Source organism: Coregonus clupeaformis, chromosome 13, assembly GCF_020615455.1.
Source record: "Coregonus clupeaformis isolate EN_2021a chromosome 13, ASM2061545v1, whole genome shotgun sequence".
Classification (NCBI taxonomy): Eukaryota; Metazoa; Chordata; class Actinopteri; order Salmoniformes; family Salmonidae; genus Coregonus; species Coregonus clupeaformis.
In genome coordinates this window covers 43,185,350-43,209,819 of record NC_059204.1, presented here as the reverse complement: position 1 = coordinate 43,209,819, position 24,470 = coordinate 43,185,350, and the positions used below count along the sequence as shown (strand labels likewise).

Sequence of the window (24,470 nt, the reverse complement as noted above, 5' to 3'; positions counted from 1 at the left end):
CCCCCCTCTCTCTCTCTCTCTCTCTGGAGTTTGGGGTGAGCTTAGCCCTGATATCACCACTCCCTCCACCTCAGTCCTGAACACAACAACAGCAGCTTCCAGCTCCCTCCAGCACTGCAGAGGCACTCTGTATGTCTGTGTAGCCTAATCTAACACACCCCTAAGGGCTCCCCTGATCAATGTGGGTGGGAATGACAGACAATCTACACACACTGTCTATAAATTAAAACAGCTGTGCAAAAAGATAAGAACACTACGCTGTGGTTGCACACAGATCCCTCTGATTGAAACCACAGGAAGATGTTATCTAAGGATGTGAGCCGTTAACAAACCAGGAGATAGATCACATGAGACTATTCCTGATGAGTCAAGTCAATAATTAGTATGGATTGGTTGCACAGCTACATAACAGAGTGTTCGTTACCTGGCTGGCTGCAGGGTATCAGTGTCTGGGCCGGGGGCTGGGCCTGCCTCCACGAGAGCTGACTGGACCAAACATTAACACTCTTTCATTATTAATACACACTCACAATGCAATACACTGGTGTAGCGTGACAGTCTCAGGGATGGAGGGAGGGAGGGAGGGAGGGAGGGAGGGAGGGAGGGAGGGAGGGAGGGAGGGAGGGAGGGAGGGAGGGAGGGAGGGAGGGAGGGAGGGAGGGAGGGAGGGAGGGAGGGAGGGAGGGAGAAGAGAGAGGGCAAGGAGAACAGAGTGATGGAGAGAAGTGGGAGAGAGAGATGTGTGACTTGACTCAAGCTCTGACTTGTGACTTGTGAAATCAGTCTTCCACTTCATTCTGTCTAATAATAACTTAAGAACATTAACTTTATTTGTATAGCACTTTTCAATACAGGTAACAAAGTGCTTCACTTCATAAAATAAAAGTACTAACAAAGAAACAAAGACAGGAGGAAGAAGAATAAAACAAGATAGCTAATTCAAATCATACATTCAAATCATACATTAAAAGCATCTTTATAAAAGTGTGTTTTCAGCAGGGATACAAAGAGGCACTGAAACTACAAGCCTGATCTCTTCTGGCAGACCATCCCAAAGGCTAGGGGCCCTAATGGCATGTAGCTATAACTTTCTCCAGATCAGTGACTGAATAAAATACTTGACTTTAGCTATATTTCTAAGGGGATAAAAGCAGGACTGGATCACCTTCTTTACATGTAGTTCGAGGTTTAGGTAAGAGTCAAAGAAGACACCAAGGTTTTTGGCCATAGGCTTTACATTGGTGGACAAATGACCAAGGTTATTTACAATCTGGGATCTAGCAAGGTGGGGGCCATATAAAACAACCTCTGATTTCTTATCATTGAGATAGAGAAAATTGTCAGACATCCAACATTTGATGTCAGCAAGACACTTGTGAAGGGTAGTTACGCAGCTTAGTCACTGGGTTTGATTAGTAAATAAAGCTATGTGTTATCCGCATAGCAGTGAAACGGAATGTTATGATTGCGGATTATGTCACCAAGGGGAAGCATGTACAGGGGGAAAAGGATGGGCCCCATAATTTATCCCTGGGGGACACCATAGTGAATAGGTTCTGGGGACAAGACTGAACCACCCACCCTCACTGAGAAATGTCTGCCGCATAGATATGACCTTAACCAGTCGAGGGCAATGCAGCCGGTCAACAAGGATGTTATGGTCAATAGTATCAAACGCATCACTGAGATCCAAAATAACTAGAATAGAGCATTAATCGACAGCCAACAGAAGGTCATTATTGACTGTCAATGAAGCAGTTTCCATGCTCAAATAAGTGACCAGTTGCTTGAAAGCAACATCTAAAATCTTGGATAAAAAAGGAAGTTTAGAGATAGGTCTATAATTACTCAGTGAGGGTTCTAGATTGGGATTTTTAAGGAGAGGTTGGACCAGAGCAGTTTTAAAATAGGCTGGAAAGGAGCCAGAGGTCAGGGAGCTATTTACAAGAGACAGAATGTTGGGGCCAACAGTAGGCATAAGCTTTTTTAGTAGTCTAGTAGGGATCACGTCCAAGGGGCAGGAGGAGGTCTTCATGTGAGCGACAGGATCAAGGAGGGACTCAAATGATATTCGCTCAAAGGAAGCAGTAGACAGTCTCAGAGTAGTTACCTCAAGTGCATCCTGACAGGAAATGCTGGTATGGTGTCGGCTATTGTCATTCTGGGATCTAATATTTTCTATATTTTATGTAAAGTATCTTAAAAACTGTTGACAGAGGTCAGGGGATGTGAGCATGTCACTGTTAGTGGGGGCACCAGCAACACGCTCAATTGTCTTAAACAGAATTTTCGAGTTGTGGGAGTTCTCAGAGATCAGGATAGAGAAGTAGTTCGCTCTTGCATCTTTAACAACAACATTGTAATTTCTCATCAGATCCTTCTATATCTCAAAGAATACTTGAAGTTTGCAGGCCTTCCATTTATGTTCAGCCTTTCTAAGTTCACTTTTTAACCAACGATCCACTCAAGGTCTAAGGTCATTCTGTGAAGCCTCATTATCCAAACGAAGCCACTCTGCTGCGACAGAACAGTCTATAGTCAGATAGACTGCTGGGGTGTTATGAGACTGGGAAGGTTTAGTGAAGGATGAGGAAGGCATGGGTTAGGCCATATAATTAGGAATTAGAATAGTAGAATGGACAAGAACCTTCTAATGATGGGAATTTATGGAACTTTGAGTGTTTATAACATAGCCCCTCTAGTAATGTAATAGGATCTCTATGGGTTAGACTGCCATGGTGCACTGGTAAAGTCAATGTAGTGGAAACTAGGCTGAAGTTCATGGTGTGTAACCAAAAAGTAAACCAGACTCCTGGCAGGGGACTCAGTCTGTTCCTGGTTATATTCCTTCACCATGGGACTGTTCTATTCCTTCACCATGGGATTGTGTTATATTCCTTCACCATGGGACTGTGTTAAATTCCTTCACCATGGGACTGTGTTATATTCCGTCACCATGGGACTGTGTTAAATTCCTTCACCATGGGACTGTGTTAAATTCCTTCACCATGGGACTGTGTTAAATTCCTTCACCATGGGACTGTTCTATTCCTTCACCATGGAACTGTGTTATATTCCTTCACCATGGGACTGTGTTAAATTCCTTCACCATGGGACTGTGTTAAATTCCTTCACCATGGGACTGTGTTATATTCCTTCAACATGGGACTGTGTTATATTCCTTCACCATGGGACTGTGTTATATTCCGTCACCATGGGACTGTGTTAAATTCCTTCACCATGGGACTGTGTTATATTCCTTCACCATGGGACTGTGTTAAATTCCTTCACCATGGGACTGTGTTATATTCCTTCACCATGGGACTGTGTTATATTCCGTCACCATGGGACTGTGTTAAATTCCTTCACCATGGGACTGTGTTAAATTCCTTCACCATGGGACTGTGTTAAATTCCTTCACCATGGGACTGTGTTAAATTCCTTCACCATGGGACTGTGTTAAATTCCTTCACCATGGGACTGTGTTATATTCCTTCACCATGGGACTGTGTTAAATTCCTTCACCATGGGACTGTGTTAAATTCCTTCACCATGGGACTGTGTTAAATTCCTTCACCATGGGACTGTGTTAAATTCCTTCACCATGGGACTGTGTTATATTCCGTCACCATGGGACTGTGTTATATTCCTTCAACATGGGACTGTGTTATATTCCTTCACCATGGGACTGTGTTATATTCCTTCAACATGGGACTGTGTTATATTCCGTCACCATGGGACTGTGTTATATTCCTTCACCATGGGACTGTGTTAAATTCCTTCACCATGGGACTGTGTTATATTCCTTCACCATGGGACTGTGTTATATTCCGTCACCATGGGACTGTGTTATATTCCTTCACCATGGGACTGTGTTATATTCCTTCACCATGGGACTGTGTGAAATTCCCTTGGAGCTGATTCAGAAATGGAAGCATCATAAAAATGTGTCTTTCCCCAGGGCAGAGTGCAGGGTGGTGGTATACAGCAGCATGTCTCTGCCCTCCAGCACTCAGAGGTGTAAAATGTCAGGGCAGAGAGAGGGACATCTTGGGATAAAGGTGCAGATTACTGTACCCCGGCCGGGGGTGCCAAACACACACAGCTTTTATCAGCTTACTGTAATCTTTGTCTGGCTAATTAAAAGGCTGCTCAGGCTACTATAGAGGGAATATCAAATCTGTGATTCCACTGGAGCCTCAACACCCCTGTGGCACAGGGATCAGAATAACACATCATTTACGCACAAGACATATACTGTACATGTTACAGAACATACTGTACACTTTGCAATAAATCATAATGTACATGTTAAAAAGAGCACTTTAAACACGCTGTACACTTGGCAGAGTGGGTTCATATGCCAGTCATGAAGTGTATGCATTACAGAGTCATAAACACATCATAGAGGAATGGGCACTCCACACCCAGGTTATTAAAGTAAACTAAAACTGAAACTAAAACTAAAACTAAGTTAATGAAAAAAAAAATTAGTAAACTGAAATATAATAATTAACAAAATCAAATCAAATCAGATTTTATTGGTCACATACACATATGTAGCAGATGTTATTGCGGGTGTAGCGAAATGCTTGTGTTCCTAGCTCCAACAGTGCAGAGCAAACTAAAACTATACTGAAACTATTATACATTTGTTTCTCCAAAACAATATAAAATAAAATGAAAACCATTGTGAATTATGTTCAGTTTAGTACTTTTTTGGGGGGGAGGGGGCAAAGATCTAATGGGATTTTCAAACTACTTAATCTGGCGGGTAATTGCGGCCAGATGATGGGGATGTTTCAAAAAGGCCTAGCTTGGGCATCACTTTCACTAGCTATCACTAGCTAATGGGAAAAAAATGGCTAAGTATCAAATTTGATTATTCTTACATGTACTACTAAAGTTACCCTTAGATTCGATTGACGCGCCCACGCGTCAATATAATTAGCATAGTAAAAATATCCCCATCAACGTCAATCTGTTTAAGCTAGAAATATAGGTTTTTTGCATGGGCTGCATCTCAATCCACCGCATCCGCCGATGTTGGCCTTCCGCATCTGCGGTGGAAGGTGGCAGAGTTACAGCAGTGTTTGTCAGACCAGGAGACATCCCGCAAATCGGTCTTCTCACGAAAACGTCTGGAGAGTCCGAACGGTTTGGGCTAGAAACTAATATAACGTAACCTGAGCTCTCCAGAACCCAATGCCGTACAGCCATAGGGTTCTCAATTGAACAATTGACCACAGCGGGGCCAATGTGTACAGCTGACGCTCTGTTTAACTGTTAATAATCAATGCAATACGGTTTTGGAAATTTCAGAAATTCTATACTGAACAAACATATATACGCAACATGCAACAATTTCAACGATTTTACTGAGTTACAGTTCATATAAGGAAATCAGTCAATTGAAATAAATGCAGTAGGCCCTAATCTATGGATTTCACATGACTGGGAATACAGATATGCAGAGGTGGGACAAAGTCATTGTTATGCAAGTCACAAGTAAGTCTCAAGTCTTTGCCCTCGAGTCCCGAGTCAAGTCGAGTCAAAGATGAGGCAAGTCCCAAGTCGAGTCAAAAGTCAAAGCCATCAAGTCTCAAGTCGAGTCCAAAGTCCTACATTTTAGTTTCGAGTCATTTCAAGTCCTCTTAGCAAGCCTTTGCAAGTCATTACAAGTCCTCGTAGCAAGTCTTCTCGAGTCATAAGGCGCAAGTCCAAGTCAAGTCACGAGTCATTGATGTTAAAGTCCAAGTCGAGTTGCAAGTCTTTGTACATTTTGTCGAGTCGAGTCTGAAGTCATCAAATTCATGACTCGAGTCTGACTCGAGTCCAAGTCACATGACTCGAGTCCACACCTCTGCAGATATGCATCTGTTGGTCACAGATACCTTTAAAAAAAAGTTAGGGGCTTGGATCAGAAAACCAGTCAGTATCTAGTGTGACCACCATTTGCCTCATGCAGCGCGACACATCTCCTTCGCATAGAGTTGATCAGGCTGTTGCCTGTGGAATGTTTTCCCAGTCCTCTTCAATGGCTGTGCAAAGTTGCTGGATATTGTTGGGAACTGGAACACGCTGTCGTACACGTCTACCCAGAACATCCCAAACGTTCTCAACGGCTGACATGTCTGGTGAGTATGCAGGCCATGTAAGAACTGGGACATTTTCAGATTACAGGAATTCTGTACAGATCCTTGCGACATGGAGCCGTGCATTATCATGCTGAAACATGAGGTGATGGCGGCGGATGAATGGCACGACAATGGGCCTTAGGATCTCGTCACGGTATCTCTGTGCATTAAAATTGCCATCGATAAAATACAATTGTGTTCGTTGTCCGTAGCTTATGCCTGCCCATACCGTAACCCCACCGCCACCATGGGGCAATCTGTTCACAATGTTGACATCAGCAAACTGCTCGCCAACACAACGCCATACACGTGGTCTGCAGTTGTGAGGCCAGTTGGACATACTGCCAGATTCTCACAAACGACATTGGAGGTGGCTAATGGTAGAGAAATTAACATTCAATTATCCGCTATGGTGGACATTAATGCAGTCAGCATGCCAATTGCACGCCCCCTCAACTTGAGACATCTGTGGCATTTTGTTGTGTGACAAAACTGCACATTTTAGAGTGGCCTTTTATTGTCCTCAGCACAAGGTGCACCTGTGTAATGATCATGCTGTTGAATCAGCTTCTTGATATGTCACACCAGTCAGGTGGATGGATTATCTTGATAAAGGGCAAATGCTCACTAACAGGGATGTAAACAAATTTGTGCACAACATTTGAGAGAAATAAGCTTTTTGTGCATATGGAAAATGTCTGGGATATTTTATTTCAGCTCATGAAACATGGGGCCAACACTTTACATGTTGCATATATATTTTTGTTCAGTATACTTTCATATCACCCCAATATAATTTTATAAATACAAAAGATACACTTACTGTGCGCCATTTTAGCACAGATTCCCACGGAGGTGTTTTGCGTTGCACTTCCTGACCTAATGGAAACTCGGGAGGGAACAAAAACAAAACGTCTGCTCGAAGCTGTGTTACACAAAAAACCTCAGTGGATATCTGTGGTAAAACAGCTAACAGTAAGTGTATACTTTTTATTTGTAAAGTTGATTTTGGATGATAACTTTAGTGTTCAAGTTTAGTGTTCAATGTTTCCAAAACTGTATCGCAATCAAGGATCAATTGTTTCTAGATAGAGCATTTCACACTTGACCAAATGATCTCAGCTATTCAAACAGGACGTGGAAGGACTGAGTCATGAGAAGGGCTAACCTAACCTATGACCTGACCCATCACCTTATGTATTACTGACCCCCAGTTGCAAGAAGTGACATCAAAAAAAATTATACAACCCAAATGGTTCCTAGCCTCCCACACATGCTTTCTGTCCCGAACACTAAAACTAAATCTAAAACTGAAACTAAACAATATAATAACTAAATATTTGTATACAACTAAAACTAAATATAAGCTTGCAAATCAGGTCTTGAAAACTTACTGAAATTAAACTGAATTCAAAATCAAAATCCAAAAAAATTATTGAAATAAAAAAATATATAAATACGAAAAACTATAATAACCTTGCTCCACTCAAACTTCACATGCAACTCAGACACACCACTCATAGCAGAATGAGCTCTTGACATTATCAACATATGCAAGTGGTACAATGTGCACATTATATACTGTAGGGACATAACCTATGCAAGACATTTATAGAAATCACAGAGGAAAGGTCACTTTATTGACAGGTTTAAGACTCCTATTAGTTATTACTGACCCAGAAGCATTAGTGTTGCCTTTTCAATGGCCAATCATCAATGCTGCCCTCTGGTGGTCAAATTAAATTGTACCTGATCATCTATGGAAAAAATCAATTGAACTGCTTGCATTCAAAGACATTGTGTTATTGTTTTCTTTGAGATTATTGTGTTAATAAAAAAATAAGGAAGTGTCCTCCAGGCTCTGGAGAGTTGCATAACTCTAATATTATAGAGATAGATACAGTGGAGGGACATGTTTTGGAAGGATAGCTTGTGTGCACCATGGTCTGTTATAACTCCTTACATATTGACTTGTGTCTATGTGGCATTAATGTGTTGTTCTCTTGTTTCCTCAGGGCATCTGGCACTGTATACACAGCCATTGACATTGCTACTGGCCAGGAGGTAAACTAATGTTACTACCACAGTCCCTTCAGAAAAACATCCACATCTTACGTGTCTATCTGTCACCCTGATTAGCCATCTCTTCTGGCTAATCACAGTAACTGTGTAATCTGTCAGAAGAGCACTGAAGACACCATCTAATGTCTTATTTGTGGTTGTGCCTCTGTTAGGTGGCCATCAAGCAGATGAACCTCCAGCAGCAGCCCAAGAAGGAGCTCATCATCAATGAGATCCTGGTGATGAGGGAAAACAAAAACCCCAACATAGTCAATTACTTGGACAGGTAACCTTCATCGCCATGGTTACTGATGGGGAGAACCACAAGTATAGCAGCTACTGTAAATATGACAATTTCATGCAATGACTATACTTAAAGGTAGACTCAGCGAAATGACATTGCCACGAGCAGCACCATAGATATTGAGATGAGCGAGATGCAAGACTTCACTCTTACACGGTCACACACAGTATCTGCGCATGTGCAAGGGTTCGCTTCACGCTGTTAGCCAGGGGCACCAAAACAGTGGAGAAGTTAAGCCTCGAGCTTCAATGCTCTTAGTTCTTGCAGAAATTGACCAACTATGCTGTTTTCTTTCTGCATCTACTTAATATCGCTGAGTCTACCTTTAATCTCTCTGTCCTCCTCTGTCTGTAGTTACCTAGTAGGGGATGAGCTGTGGGTGGTGATGGAGTACCTGGCTGGAGGCTCACTAACTGATGTGGTGACTGAGACCTGCATGGATGAGGGCCAGATCGCTGCAGTCTGCAGAGAGGTAAGAGACCAGCCCTCTACTATCAACAAATACCCCCTAGTGACTTGAGCTGAGCCTCTTCTGAACACTAGCCTAGGCATTTCCTCTGATCCAGATGTGTGTCTGTGTCCCCACTCTCTACAGTGTCTGCAGGCTCTGGACTTCCTGCACTCCAACCAGGTGATCCACAGAGACATCAAAAGTGACAACATCCTACTGGGCATGGATGGCTCGGTCAAGCTCAGTAAGTCATCTCACCAGTAAGGGACAGGCAGGAGGGACCAGGGTGGAATGATAGTCAATTGGATGTTGGGGTAGAGAGTCCTGTGGGGAGTGGTCATGTGGGTAGTGGTCCTGTGGGTAGTGGTCCTGTGGGTAGTGGTCCTGTGGGTAGTGGTCCTGTGGGGAGTGGTCCTGTGGGGAGTGGTCCTGTGGGTAGGTGTCCTGTGGGTAGGTGTCCTGTGGGGAGTGGTCCTGTGGGGAGTGGTCCTGTGGGTAGGTGTCCTGTGGGGAGTGGTCCTGTGGGGAGTGGTCCTGTGGGTAGTGGTCCTGTGGGTAGGTGTCCTGTGGGGAGTGGTCCTGTGGGGAGTGGTCCTGTGGGTAGTGGTCCTGTGGGTAGTGGTCCTGTGGGGAGTGGTCCTGTGGGGAGTGGTCATGTGGGTAGTGGTCCTGTGGGTAGTGGTCCTGTGGGGAGTGGTCCTGTGGGTAGTGGACCTGTGGGTAGTGGTCCTGTGGGTAGTGGTCCTGTGGGTAGTGGTCCTGTGGGGAGTGGTCCTGTGGGGAGTGGTCCTGTGGGTAGGTGTCCTGTGGGTAGTGGTCCTGTGGGTAGTGAGCCTGTGGGGAGTGGTGGGGTTGAAGAAGCCGTGTCTGACATGTTCCTCTCTCCCTGCAGCCGACTTCGGGTTCTGTGCCCAGATCACCCCAGAGCAGAACAAGCGCAGCACCATGGTGGGCACGCCCTACTGGATGGCACCCGAGGTGGTGACCCGCAAGGCCTACGGGCCCAAGGTGGACATCTGGTCCCTGGGTATCATGGCCATAGAAATGGTGGAGGGAGAACCTCCCTACCTGAATGAGAACCCTCTCAGGGTAAGACACACTATCTACAGTTCACACACATCCAGGGATATACTGGAGCTATTTGATCAGTAAGTGCTAGTAACTGATTGGCCCCCTCCACCCCTCTCTCCCACCCCCTCAGGCCTTGTACCTTATCGCCACCAACGGGACTCCAGAGCTCCAGAACCCTGAGCGTTTGACCTCCGTGTTCAGAGACTTCCTCAACCGTTGCCTGGAGATGGACGTCGACCGCAGAGGCTCAGCCAAGGAGCTCCTCCAGGTACTGACCACCATGTTAACCCCAACCTGACCACACTGACCACTAACATAACCCAGACCTTAATCTGACCACTCTAACATAACCCAAACTCGACCACCCTGACCAGTCTACCCCTACATTACTAACATACAGTTCTAACCTTAAATCACAGTCTGTACACGCAGAGCATTCCCCTCATTACTGTTCTTGTCTTGTGTTCTTTGCAGCATTCGTTCCTGAAGTTAGCCAAGCCCCTGTCCAGCCTGAGTCCCCTGATTGTCGCAGCCAAGGAAGCCATAAAGAACAGCAGCCGCTAGGGGGCACCGTGTGTCCACACACAGAGCTGGACCCTGCTCCATGGGGTTGTGTGACAGAGAGTAACCAACCCCCTGCTGCCTCATACAGAGGATGGACAGCTGGCCTACAGGGCCTCTCAGCGGTCAGACGCTGATACTGAATCACCTTCCTGCCTCCTCTTTTAGTCCGCCAGCATTCTGTACATGTGGAGCGGTCCATCAGAACTGTGTAAGCGTGTGTGTGTAAGCGTGTGTGTGTAAGCGTGTGTGTGTAAGCGTGTGTGTCCTGTGAGGGGAGTATATGCTCCTAAACAAAAAAAGAAAAAAAGAGAAAATACAAATAAAAAACGTGCTCCTTTTCAAGAGGGAGAGATCCAGGAAGAGAAGTCGAAAGTAACAGCACTGAGAGCTTGTGATTCCTCCCCTTTCTGTCCAGCGATCACCTTGGTTCCCTTTCCTCTAGGCCTTTTCATAAGGCCTCTCCTGCAGTGAACATTTTACATGAGAGACAGACTCCGGGACTCTGGAACCAACATATGCCTGCATGACTTTGGCTCTGTGTAACCAACTTGCAACCTGCTCATCCTCTGCAGGTGTGTGTGTGTGTGTGTGTGTGTGTGTGTGTGTGTGTGTGTGTGTGTGTGTGTGTGTGTGTGTGTGTGTGTGTGAGAGAGAGAGAGAGAGAGAGAGAGAGAGAGAGAGAGAGAGAGAGAGAGAGAGAAAAGGAGGGAGAGAGAAAAGGAGGGAGAGAAGTGGCAACCATCCATCAAAGCCAGTTGGCTGTTGTACTCCAGGACATAGCTGTAATTTCTTGGACACCCTAAACTTGACGTTCAGAGATCTGACATAGAGAATGGCTGAGCCAAGGCTGCAGTCGAGGCTGATTCAATCACTACTGCCTCTCTGATGGGCAACAGTGTGTTCAGGTTTTCAAAATCAAAGCTTTGAAAACATTTTCCCATTCATCAAATTCAAGTACGAACCCCCGTTATGGGCTTAATACCTGTAGTTAGTTAAAATCGATTTAGTAAATTAATTAATTTGTAATTGTTTGTCCAGAGTCAATTTCCAATCAGAATGTCTGAGACGCGTGGTCCGTTAGAAAGATTCTGAAGGTGTCACAAACTATTGCAGGACGTTAGACTGTATTAGTGTCTATGTGGGGCTAGTCTGCCAACAAAACTTTGCTTGAAAATAATTTTTGTGGTCAGTTTGCCAATGTTACCATTTGTTCACATCAATGAGCCTTACCTTTGCAAGCTTAACCTCTGATCTGTGAATTTACCTAGATGTATCTGAAGCAGAAGCCATTTGTTCAAATGAGCACAATCCCTGAGTTAGCGCACATGTTCATCTGTCTGTCTGTCTCTCTGTTTATCTGTCTGTTTGTCTGTCTGTTTGTCTCTCAGTCTATCTCTCTGTCTCTCTGTCTCTCTCTCTCTCTCTCTCTCTCTCTCTCTCTCTCTCTCTCTCTCTCTCTCTCTCTCTCTCTCTCTCTCTCTCTCTCTCTCTCTCTCTCTCTCTGTCTGTCTGTTTGTCCATCCATGAGGTGTATATATAGTTATTTTAATGGGATGCCATTCTTTAGCTTCCTCAGCGTGAGTTAAGACTTATTGCGCCAGTGTCTTGTTGTGGCTAAACTTTCCTATGTACTGTGTGGGTTTGGTTGTATCTGTTTCTATGTGAGTGTTTCTGTGAGTTTTGGTTGTGTGGCAGCAGGTTGGTGGGTGTTAGTTAATCATTTGCCCATGAAAAGGTTTTTTGGATTAATGACTGAGTGCCATTCTATGATTGTAACCTGTTTTACGGACCATTGAAAACAAGAGGATCACATTCCCCTTCACTCTGCCATTCCTATCACCCCATAGCAGAGGCTACTGGACAAGTACTCTGAAAAGCTCTTTCTGTATATAAATATAGACTGTTTCTTGATTCTTAATTCAATAGCTTACCTCTGCCTGGTCCATAGTAGCCACAGCATCCCTTAGGACTGTACTGAAGTCCAGACCTGGGACAGAGAGAGTAGGAGACAGGATAGACACTTGTCCTTGTGTTGTGTCTAAACTGTAGTGTACACTATGTAGAGATATCAGTCCCTGATCACAGGGCTCTCATAGGGAGTAACTGACTACTTATTTCATGGGCTGTATGCCCTGAGCTCAAACTATATCCCTGGTAGAGTGTGTGTGTGTGTGTGTGTGTGTGTGTGTGTGTGTGTGTGTGTGTGTGTGTGTGTGTGTGTGTGTGTGTGTGTGTGTGTGTGTGTGTGTGTGTGTGTGTGTGTGTGTGTGTGAATGGGAGTGTATGCATGAGTGGCTGTGTACACGTGTGTGTGTGAGCATGTGTGTGTGTTTGTAAGGGAGAGAGCTACCTCAGTCTGCACTAGATGCCACTCCTGTTGTCCACCTTAACTCAGACGGTGAGGTGCAGGGTAGCTGCTCACTCATACCTCCACTGTAGGCTATACGTACTGTAGAAATGCAGGTGAGCCTCACACTGTCCATTGCAAGGAGGACATTTCATGCATGGGAAAACAACACATGTTAATTCATTTTCCAAGTAGGCTAACATTGTTAGGATATGTGTGTATGTATGTAAATAGGATGGAAAAAAATGCAATGAAAATATTCAGGTTGCTCTATAGAAGGCCTATGTATTTGTAAATGGTTGCACCCTGGACATTGAACAAGAAAATAAACATTGTCTCTACACTCCTGGATGGAACAATACTGCTTGGGCTGTGTCAGACAGTACCCCACCTGGACACAGAGCCATTGGAAGCAGTCCCCTGTCTGTCTCCAGCACGCCCATGAAGGCTGTCTGGCTGTCCGGAGCACGACTGCTGAGTGTGCCTGTGGCTGAGAGTATCAGGGATCTCACAGAGACTATCTGCCCTGTGACCTTTGGTCTCACCTACGTACCTGAACTATGAGCACAAAGATGAACTCTGGGACAGCTAGCGGCCCACCGGCCTGCCCCACCCTGCCCCGCCGGCCCACCGGCCTGCCCCACCCTGCCCCACCGGCCCACCGGCCTGCCCCACCCTGCCCCACCGGCCCACCGGCCTGCCCCACCCTGCCCCGCCGGCCCACCGGCCTGCCCCACCCTGCCCCGCCGGCCCGCTCCTCTTCTGCGGTCGCTCCTGTACATTCCTCTCTTCTGAATGTGTAAACCTGTACACGTGGTGTGAAAATTCCTCTATAAATGTGTATCAAGAGATGGAACAAAGACAAAAAAGCATTTCTTTTAAAATTATTCCTATTATTATTCCTATTATTATTATCTGGGTTTGTAAACTGCTGATCCATCTGGTAAACCTCAGCAGGCCCCATCTTTGGAAACAGACTGATGAGAAAAAGCGAAGGGGGAAAATTAAGGTTTCGGATAAGCTATTTTTAATTGTGGTTGAAGCAATATACTTTTTTTAATTATGAATTGTGCATGGCTGTGTCTTGAGTGTAAAACAACAAAATACTGCAGTTTGGGAACTGGACTGAAATAAAAAAAAATTAAAAAACGACATTGTAAATTAACTTTTTGGTTTCAATGGATTTCCTTTTCTTTGCTTTTAGTAGGGATTACCTGGCAAGTAATTTCGAGCAAGGGAGTACGGTAGTTTAGACACACACAGTATACCCTTTAGACATTTCAAGTTGTTCAGTGGAAGGATACAAATTGATGACCATGGTCCAAACTTACACTGTAGGTTATTCAAGAATTTACAATATTGTGTAGCAAAAACTGAAGCCTTTAGTCTGTTTCTCAGCAATATCAAAAGAGGCACAGATATTTGTCTATGATAACAAACATGTTATTGAAATGTATAAGTTGCATAATTTTGTATACAGATACAATATACAGTGGGGGAAAAAAAGTATTTAGTCAGCCACCAATTGTGCAAGTTCTCCCACTTAAAAAGATGAGAGAGGCCTGTAATTTTCATCATAGGTACACGTCAACTATGACAGACAAAATGAGAAAAAAATATCCAGAAAATCACATTGTAGGATTTTTAATGAATTTATTTGCAAATTATGGTGGAAAATAAGTATTTGGTCAATAACAAAAGTTTCTCAATACTTTGTTATATACCCTTTGTTGGCAATGACACAGGTCAAACGTTTTCTGTAAGTCTTCACAAGGTTTTCACACACTGTTGCTGGTATTCTGGCCCATTCCTCCATGCAGATCTCCTCTAGAGCAGTGATGTTTTGGGGCTGTCACTGGGCAACCCGGACTTTCAACTCCCTCCAAAGATTTTCTATGGGGTTGAGATCTGGAGACTGGCTAGGCCACTCCAGGACCTTGAAATGCTTCTTACGAAGCCACTCCTTTCGTTGCCCGGGCGGTGTGTTTGGGATCATTGTCATGCTGAAAGACCCAGCCACGTTTCATCTTCAATGCCCTTGCTGATGGAAGGAGGTTTTCACTCAAAATCTCACGATACATGGCCCCATTTATTTTTTCCTTTACACGGATCAGTCGTGCTGGTCCCTTTGCAGAAAAACAGCCTCAAAGCATGATGTTTCCACCCCCATGCTTCACAGTAGGTATGGTGTTCTTTGGATGCAACTCAGCATTCTTTGTCCTCCAAACACGACGAGTTGAGTTTTTACCAAAAAGTTATATTTTGGTTTCATCTGACCATATGACATTCTCCCAATCCTCTTCTGGATCATCCAAATGCACTCTAGCAAACTTCAGACGGGCCTGGACATGTACTGGCTTAAGCAGGGGGCCACGTCTGGCACTGCAGGATTTGAGTCCCTGGCGGCGTAGTGTGTTACTGATGGTAGGCTTTGTTACTTTGGTCCCAGCTCTCTGCAGGTCATTCACTAGGTCCCCTCGTGTGGTTCTGGGATTTTTGCTCACCGTTCTTGTGATCATTTTGACCCCACGGGGTGAGATCTTGCATGGAGCCCCAGATCGAGGGAGATTATCAGTGGTCTTGTATGTCTTCCATTTCCTAATAATTGCTCCCACAGTTGATTTCTTCAAACCAAGCTGCTTACCTATTGCAGATTCAGTCTTCCCAGCCTGGTGCAGGTCTACAATTTTGTTTCTGGTGTCCTTTGACAGCTCTTTGGTCTTGGCCATAGTGGAGTTTGGAGTGTGACTGTTTGAGGTTGTGGACAGGTGTCTTTTATACTGATAACAAGTTCAAACAGGTGCCATTAATACAGGTAACGAGTGGAGGACAGAGGAGCCTCTTAAAGAAGTTGTTACAGGTCTGTGAGAGCCAGAAATCTTGCTTGTTTGTAGGTGACCAAATACTTATTTTCCACCATAATTTGCAAATAAATTCATTAAAAATCCTACAATTTGATTTTCTGGATTTTTTTCTCTCAATTTGTCTGTCATAGTTGACGTGTACCTATGATGAAAATTACAGGCCTCTCTCATCTTTTTAAGTGGGAGAACTTGCACAATTGGTGGCTGACTAAATACTTTTTTTCCCCACTGTATGTATCACTTCAATGAGCTATTGTGTTTCATAGTGTATAGTCTAGTATATAATAATTGCATTTTGTCTTGCTTCATGCTGACTTTTTCACATTCATTCATCTTTCAAAACACAAAATACTGCAATAACAGTTTTAAAAAATAACTCCAGAAGGCTTGAAGTTTCTTCTTGGTCCATGACCATGCCAGTCCTTAATAGATTATGAGCTCATGTTGATAGTCATTCTGACAACCATATTAAGTCTTGTAGTGATAAGCTCCTGTCCAAAGTCTCCGTCTGGCATTGTTATTGTAAGGAAGAGGCGACAGAGTGTTGTTTACATTGTCAATGTGTCCCAGGTAGTAGTTAGCTGATCCAGGTCACATCTCTGTGAGCTCGGTGCAGGTTACGATGCGGAGGGTGATGGAGCCAGGCATCTCGTCGGCCATCGCTCTGCCCCTTTTCCTTAGCTGGAGCCTCTGGGGGTTGGTGGAGTCCTTTAATGAGCCTGTCAGAACCACTTGGCCCAGGAACTGGTCCTTCACAGCATTACTATTCCACACCTGGGGAAGAGGACAAGTAGGGAGGGGTAGACCAGGTAAGATCAATGCATGAAAACTACACTAACACTAACTTAGGACATCCAATGTACCAATTCATTAATCCGTTTATCTTTCCTTCCCATTGGTATTTATGGTATTGGACACCTCTATATCTTACCTCCACAGTGATTGGCTTCCTGGGCTTCTTTCTGTAGAAGATGGCTCTGGTCTCAAACACCGGGTCCAGGGTGTCTGCCTTAACTGTTGACCGGACTGAGTGGCCCTCACAGGACACGATCACATATGGATCTGCACCTGCACAATGACACAATATGAACCAGCATTAGGTCATGCTGAGTATACTCTTATAATGTCTGTTTCTGATTTATGTTTCCCTGTAATGTATAGTATTCAATAGAGGTTGTGGAGCGTTCCCTAACCCCCTGTGCTGTCCTGGTTCTCCAGCCCCTCTGCTCCGTGGACGTAGATCTGGGACACAGCATGGGGGTAGCCAGTGAACGCACTCCAACACCTCATCCTGGGCTTGTGTTCTGTTAGCTCTCTGAGAGACGAAGAGAGATCATCATATACCTTTAAAGTAATGCTAAATACTGCATAGATATCATACTAAAGTGTGTTATTACATCTAAATAGGGCTCTTAGGTATGCCACAGGTCTAGTTCCAGTACCTGCATCCTGAGTCTACATCAGTGTAAACACGCAGCATGAACTCTCCCAGAATCTCAGGATTTAAGGTGGAGGGGATGATGATGTAGCGGCCCTTAAGGAGCATGACCCTCATGAACACTGTGCGGGTGTTGATGTACTTCGACGTTTGCACGTTCATCTGGGTGATGATCTTATGCATGCGGTACTTTCTGTTCAGTTCCACCTTAAATCAGAATAAATCATTTCTCACCATGACTGTTCCCCAATGTTTGTTGTTTCAGCTTGAACAGATCTTAAATATAAATCATCGGTAACACTTCATTTTAAGGGGTCCTTATTACAGTGTAAGTAAATATGTAATTACACTGTAACAAGTATTGTAATTAATTCTAATAACTCGTAGTTACTGTAATAACAACATGTAACTGGTGGTAATTGCAGTCTGTAATTACAGGGGTGTAACAACGAATGCTTGTTACCATGCTTGTTACAAATGTTAAAGTTTCCGATAGCATCCCAACGCACCACATTTCAGCCTGCACAAACCACATGATAAGTCTTAGCCTATTGAAAACCGACCACCTCATTGACACAGCTCTGCCATAAAGATATGGAGTCTGATGCTCAGGCCCAATGGCAAAAACGGGTTCAAAAAACAGTTCACATAAAAACAATATTTTAAATTGTTAAATCATTTAATAGTGCATTTGACAATGGGTCAATTACTTTAACCATCAATTACTTTAACCATCAATTAAACACATTAATAAACCGTTATGGTTAAAATTGTGAGATAGTCATTCGTGCTTGCCAAATAGTATTAAGCTTGGTTGAATAATGGTTTATAAATACACTCAAAATGGTCATAAGACAAACTTTGTAACCTTGCAAGGGTTGCACTGTTGAGGAACATTCTCACATTTGAATGGGATGCATTGGTGCAATTATTTATTTATTCCAGGAATTCAGGCATCATGTCAAGATCTGCCCATCTGCTCAACACGCTCGAAAAGCGGTACAAAAGTTCAGACTCATGTTGATAGCTAGCTCCACAACCGAGCATCATCGCCCACATGATGCTCACCTTCGATGGTCACTGGCACGCTGGAGAAGTGTGTTCTTCACGGATAACTCATGGTTTCAACTGTACCGTGCAGGTGCCAAAATTGTGAACAGAGCGCCCCAGCGTGCCAGTGACCATCGAAGGTGAGCATTTGCCTACTGCATGGCATCATGTGGGCGAGCGGTTTGTAGATGGCAAAATTGTGAACAGAGTGCCCCATGGTGGCGGTGGGGTGATGGTATGGGCAGGCATAAGCTACGGACAACGAACACAAATAGATTTTATTGATGGCAATTTGAATGTACAACATCCTGAGGCCCACTGTCGTGCCATTCATCCGCCGCCATCACCTCATGTTTCAGCATGATAATGCATGGCCTCATGTTGCAAGGATCTGTACACAATTCCTGGAAGCTGAAAATGTCCCAGTTCTTCCAAAGCCTGCATACTCACCAGACATGTCACCCATTGAGCATGTTTGGGATGCTCTGGATTGACGTGTACGTCAGCGTGTTCCAGTTCCCGCCAATATCCAGCAACTTCACACAGCCATTGAAGAGTGGGACAACATTCCACAGGCCACAATCAACAGCCTGATCAACTATTTGCGAAGGAGATGTGTCGCGCTGCATGAAGCAAATGGTGGTCACACCAGATACTGACAGGTTTTCTGATTCACGCCCCTACAAGGTATTGTATCAGTGACCAACAGACGCATTTATGTATTCCCAGTCATGTGAAATCCATAGATTAGGGCCTAATGAATTTATTTAAATTGACTGATTTCCTTATATGAACTGTAACTCAGTAACATATTTAAAATTGTTGCATGTTGCATTTATATTTTTGTTTAGTGTAGTTGCCATGTACAAAATAGACTTTCCATGCAATCTGTAGCTAACTACCTAAAGCTGGCAAATATGCTATGATCGCTACTCGCTAGCTAAATAGATAGCTAACATTAGCTGGGCTCGATGGTCTTATCTTCCCTGAACCTTGTTCTCAGGGTAGCTGTACCCTAACAGTATTACGTGAGACACACCCAGCATGTAAACGTTAGCTAGCTGGCTTCCTACTTGTGTCAACACAAGCACTATTATTGCTAGCTGGATAACACAACAACTAGCTAGGTAGGCCTAGCTAGCTACAGTGCCTTCAGAACATATTCATACCCCTTAACTTATTCCACATTTTGTTGTGTTACAGCCTGATTTAAAAATGGATTCAATTAATTTGTTCTTACCCATCTACACACAATACCCCATAATGACAAAGTAAAAACATGTTTTTAGAATTATTTGCAAATGTATTGAAAATGAAATACAGAAATATCTCATTTACATACAGTGGGGAGAACAAGTATTTGATACACTGCCGATTTTGCAGGTTTTCCTATTTACAAAGCATGTAGAGGTCTGTAATTTTTATCATAGGTACACTTCAACTGTGAGAGACGGAATCTAAAACAAAAATCCAGAAAATCACATTGTATGATTTTTAAGTAATTCATTTGCATTTTATTGCATGACATAAGTATTTGATACATCAGAAAAGCAGAACTTCATATTTGCTACAGAAACCTTTGTTTGCAATTACAGAGATCATACGTTTCCTGTAGGTCTTGACCAGGTTTGCACACACTGCAGCAGGGATTTTGGCCCACTCCTCCATACAGACCTTCTCCAGATCCTTCAGGTTTCGGGGCTGTTGCTGGGCAATACGGACTTTCAGCTCCCTCCAAAGATTTTCTATTGGGTTCAGGTCTGGAGACTGGCTAGGTCACTCCAGGACCTTGAGATGCTTCTTACGGAGCCACTCCTTAGTTGCCCTGGCTGTATGTTTCGGGTCGTTGTCATGCTGGAAGACCCAGCCACGACCCATCTTCAATGCTCTTACTGAGGGAAGGAGGTTGTTGGCCAAGATCTCGCGATACATGACCCCATCCATCCTCCCCTCAATATGGTGCAGTTGTCCTGTCCCCTTTGCAGAAAAGCATCCCCAAAGAATGATGTTTCCACCTCCATGCTTCACGGTTGGGATGGTGTTCTTGAGGTTGTACTCATCCTTCTTCTTCCTCCAAACACGGCGAGTGGAGTTTAGACCAAAAAGCTCTATTTTTGTCTCATCAGACCACATGACCTTCTCCCATTCCTCCTCTGGATCATCCAGATGGTCATTGGCAAACTTCAGACGGGCCTGGACATGCGCTGGCTTGAGCAGGGGGACCTTGCGTGCACTGCAGGATTTTAATCCATGACGGCGTAGTGTGTTACTAATGGTTTTCTTTGAGACTGTGGTCCCAGCTCTCTTCAGGTCATTGACCAGGTCCTGTCCGTGTAGTTCTCACCTTCCTCATGATCATTGATGCCCCACGAGGTGAGATCTTGCATGGAGCCCCAGACCGAGGGTGATTGACCGTCATCTTGAACTTCTTCCATTTTCTAATAATTGCGCCAACAGTTGTTGCCTTCTCACCAAGCTGCTTGCCTATTGTCCTGTAGCCCATCCCAGCCTTGTGCAGGTCTACACTTTTATCCCTGATGTCCTTACACAGCTCTCTGGTCTTGGCCATTGTGGAGAGGTTGGAGTCTGTTTGATTGAGTGTGTGGACAGGTGTCTTTTATACAGGTAACGAGTTCAAACAGGTGCAGTTAATACAGGTAATGAGTGGAGAACAGGAGGGCTTCTTAAAGAAAAACTAACAGGTCTGTGAGAGCCGGAATTCTTACTGGTTGGTAGGTGATCAAATACTTATGTCATGCAATAAAATGCAAATTAATTACTTAAAAATCATACAATGTGATTTTCTGGATTTTTGTTTTAGATTCCGTCTCTCACAGTTGAAGTGTACCTATGATAAAAATTACAGACCTCTACATGCTTTGTAAGTAGGAAAACCTGCAAAATCAGCAGTGTATCAAATACTTGATTTTTTGGATTTTTGTTTTAGATTCCGTCTCTCACAGTTGAAGTGTACCTATGATAAAAATTACAGACCTCTACATGCTTTGTAAGTAGGAAAACCTGCAAAATCAGCAGTGTATCAAATACTTGATTTTTTTGGATTTTTGTTTTAGATTCCGTCTCTCACAGTTGAAGTGTACCTATGATAAAAATTACAGACCTCCACATGCTTTGTAAGTAGGAAAACCTGCAAAATCGGCAGTGTATCAAATACTTGTTCTCCCCACTGTAGGTTAGTATTGTGGAGTAACTACAATGTTGTTGATCCATCCTCAGTTTTCTCCTATCACAGCCATTAAACTCTGTAACTGTTTTAAAGTCACTCTTGGCCTCATGGTGAAATCACTGAGTCGTTTGCTTCCTCTCCGGCAACTGAGTTAGGAAGGACACCTGTATCTTTGTAGTGACAGTGTGTATTGAAGACCATCGAAAGTGTAATTAATAACTTCACCATGCTCAAAGGGACATTCAATGTCTGCTTTTTAATTTTTACCCATCTACGGATAGGTGCCCTTTATAAAGCATTGGAAAATGCACCCAATTGTCATACTTTAGTAAAAGTATAGATAGCTTAATAGAAAGTTACTCAAGCAAAAGTGAAAGTCAGCCAGTAAAATACTACTTGAGTAAAAGTCTAAAAGTATTTGGTTTTAAATATACTTAAGTATCAAAAGTAAATGTAATTGCTAAAAATACTTAAGTATCAAAAGTAAAGGTAAAAGTATAAATAATTTAAAATTCCTATTATTTAGCAAAGCAGACGGCACAATTGTCTTGCTTTTTTATTTTCAGATAGCCAGGGGCACACTCCAACACTCAGACATTATTTACAAAATATGCATTTGTCCACCAGACCAGAGGCAGTAGGGATGACCTCGTGTTGTCTTGATAGGTGCGTAAATTTGACTATTTTCCTGTCCTGCTAAGCATAAAAAATGTAATGAGTACTTTTGGTTGTCAGGGAAAATGTATGGAGTAAAAAGTACAATATTTTCTTTAGGAATATAGTGAAGTAAAAGTAAAAGTTGTCAAAAATATAAATAGTAAAGTAAAGTACAGATACCCAAAAAAACTACTTAAGTAGCACTTAAAAGTATTTTTACTTAAGTACTTTACACCACTGCCATAATATATAGGCTACAGATTTTAATCACCACTAGAATAGTTTTTATGTTATTGAGTAGGCCTATATCTTTGTTTAATCTAATTAATCAACGTATTAATCTAACAATAAAAATCCTTATTATTTTGTTGCAGAAAAGTTGACTAAAGTAAAAGCTAATCTTTTGTTTGTTGGTATTTTCACTTGATAACGAGTAATAAGTAATTACAGTTACCTATGAGCAATTTCTATATAAAGTTACACTTCACATTAAACAGCAAAATCCTGTGTAACAACTAGGACAACCTTGTACTTATGCACAGCGGTGAAACTTTCACTGGGGATGGGGGGATGGGGGACGGGGGGGCCAATTTTATCATTGGAATGTGATACAAAACGAGGCAACGGTGTGCTTTAGAACCATGCGGACTCCTCGAGCGGTCGGGTAAGCTGTTTGGAGTGTTTATCCGATTGGATAAAAAATATATACAGTACCAGTCAAAAGTGTGGACACACCTACACACCTACTCATTGCTTTATTTTTTACATTGTAGAATAATAGTGAAGACATCAAAACTATGAAATAACACATATGGAATCATGTAGTAACCCCAAACATTATTTTATATTTGAGATCCTTTGCCTTTATGACAACTTTGCACACTCTTGGCGTTCTCTCAACCAGCTTCACCTGGAATGCTTTTCCAACAGTCTTGAAGGAGTTCCCACATATGCTGAGCACTTGTTGGCTGCTTTACCTTCACTCTGCCGTCCGACTCATCCCAAACCATCTCAATTGGGTTGAGGTCGGGTGATTGTGGAGGCCAGGTCATCTGATGCTGCACTCCATCACTCTCCTTCTTGATAAAATATCCCTTATACAGCCTGGAGGTGTGTTGGGTCATTGTCTTGTTGAAAAACAATTGATAGTCCCACTAAGCCCAAACCAGATGGGATGGCGTATCGCTGCAGAATGCTGTGCCTTGAATTCTAAATAAATCACAGATAGTATCACCAGCAAAGCACACCAACCATGGAGGCCTGATTTACACAGTCCCCTCTGAACAGTTGATGTCGAGATGTGTCTGTGACTTGAACTCTGTGAAGCATTTACTTGGGCTGCAATTTCTGAGGCTGGTAACTCTAATTAACTTATCCTCTGCAGCATAGGTAACTCTGGGTCTTCCTTTCCTGTTGTGGTCCTCATGAGAGCCAGTTTCATCATAGCGCTTGATGGTTTTTGCGACTGCACTTGAAGAAACTTTCAAAGTACTTGAAATGTTCCATACTGACTGACCTTCATGTCTTAAAGTAATGATGGACTGTCGTTTCTCTTTGCTTATTTGAGCAGTTCTTGCAATAATATGGACTTGGTATTTGATCAAATAGGGCTATCTTCTGTATACCTCCTTACCTTGTCACAACCCAACTGATTGGCTCGAACGCATTAAGAAGGAATGAATTTCCACAAATTAACTTTTAAGAAGGCACACCTGTTAATTAAAATGCATTCCAGGTGACTACCTCATGAAGCTGGTTGAGAGAATGCCAATAGTGTGCAAAGCTGTCAAGGCAAAGGGTGGCTATTTGAAGAATTCCAAATATAAAAAATATTTTGATTTGTTTAACACGTTTTTGGTTACTACATGATTCCATATGTGTTATTTCATAGTTTTGATGTCGTCACTATTATTCTACAATGTGAAAAATAGTAAAAATAAAGAAAAACCCTTGAATGAGTAGGTCTGTCCAAACTTTTGACTGGTAGTGTATATATATTTATATTATGTTGCGCCCCTACTTATGCAGATATTACAGATATGTACTCTGTTGTGTATTACTGTGTTTATTTTCTCACTTGGATGGTGCTTTCAGAAGCTGACAATTAGATTGTCAGGATGGGTAACATACTTTGTAGGTACACTACAAGTACCCCTCAAGATACACAGGATTTAGCTAGTTAAAATGAAGTGTAACACCTAGTAATCACATTGTACTTATGCAGATATTACATGTACTCTGTGCTTAAACACGTGTATCTAGAGGGGTACTTACTTGTAATTAATGTGTACTTATATAGTACGTTACCCATCCTGACAAGCTGACCCTAATTGTATAGC

At 43.1% G+C, this 24,470-nt stretch overlaps 2 protein-coding genes across 4 annotated transcripts in view; one reads left to right on the top strand and one right to left on the bottom strand.

Moving 5' to 3' along the window:
- The window catches only part of LOC121579525 (serine/threonine-protein kinase PAK 3-like), a 52,261-nt gene extending 41,033 nt beyond the window's left edge, over window positions 1–11,228 (top strand). For all 3 annotated transcript variants that reach the window (XM_041894183.2, XM_041894181.2, XM_041894182.2), the window contains 7 exons: window positions 8,153–8,201; window positions 8,372–8,484; window positions 8,857–8,974; window positions 9,098–9,197; window positions 9,846–10,042; window positions 10,155–10,292; window positions 10,499–11,228. In XM_041894183.2, coding sequence (XP_041750117.1) covers window positions 8,153–8,201; window positions 8,372–8,484; window positions 8,857–8,974; window positions 9,098–9,197; window positions 9,846–10,042; window positions 10,155–10,292; window positions 10,499–10,588 — 805 coding nt within the window. In that variant the 3' untranslated portion in view covers window positions 10,589–11,228. The remainder of the gene's footprint in view (window positions 1–8,152; window positions 8,202–8,371; window positions 8,485–8,856; window positions 8,975–9,097; window positions 9,198–9,845; window positions 10,043–10,154; window positions 10,293–10,498) is intronic.
- A 4,782-nt stretch (window positions 11,229–16,010) lies between these two features.
- The window catches only part of LOC121580231 (calpain-5-like), a 34,782-nt gene continuing 26,322 nt past the window's right edge, over window positions 16,011–24,470 (bottom strand). The window contains exons 9-12 of the mRNA XM_041895281.2: window positions 17,242–17,444; window positions 16,993–17,114; window positions 16,731–16,867; window positions 16,011–16,573 (exon numbers count right to left, since the gene is read on the bottom strand). Coding sequence (XP_041751215.1) covers window positions 16,391–16,573; window positions 16,731–16,867; window positions 16,993–17,114; window positions 17,242–17,444 — 645 coding nt within the window. The 3' untranslated portion in view covers window positions 16,011–16,390. The remainder of the gene's footprint in view (window positions 16,574–16,730; window positions 16,868–16,992; window positions 17,115–17,241; window positions 17,445–24,470) is intronic.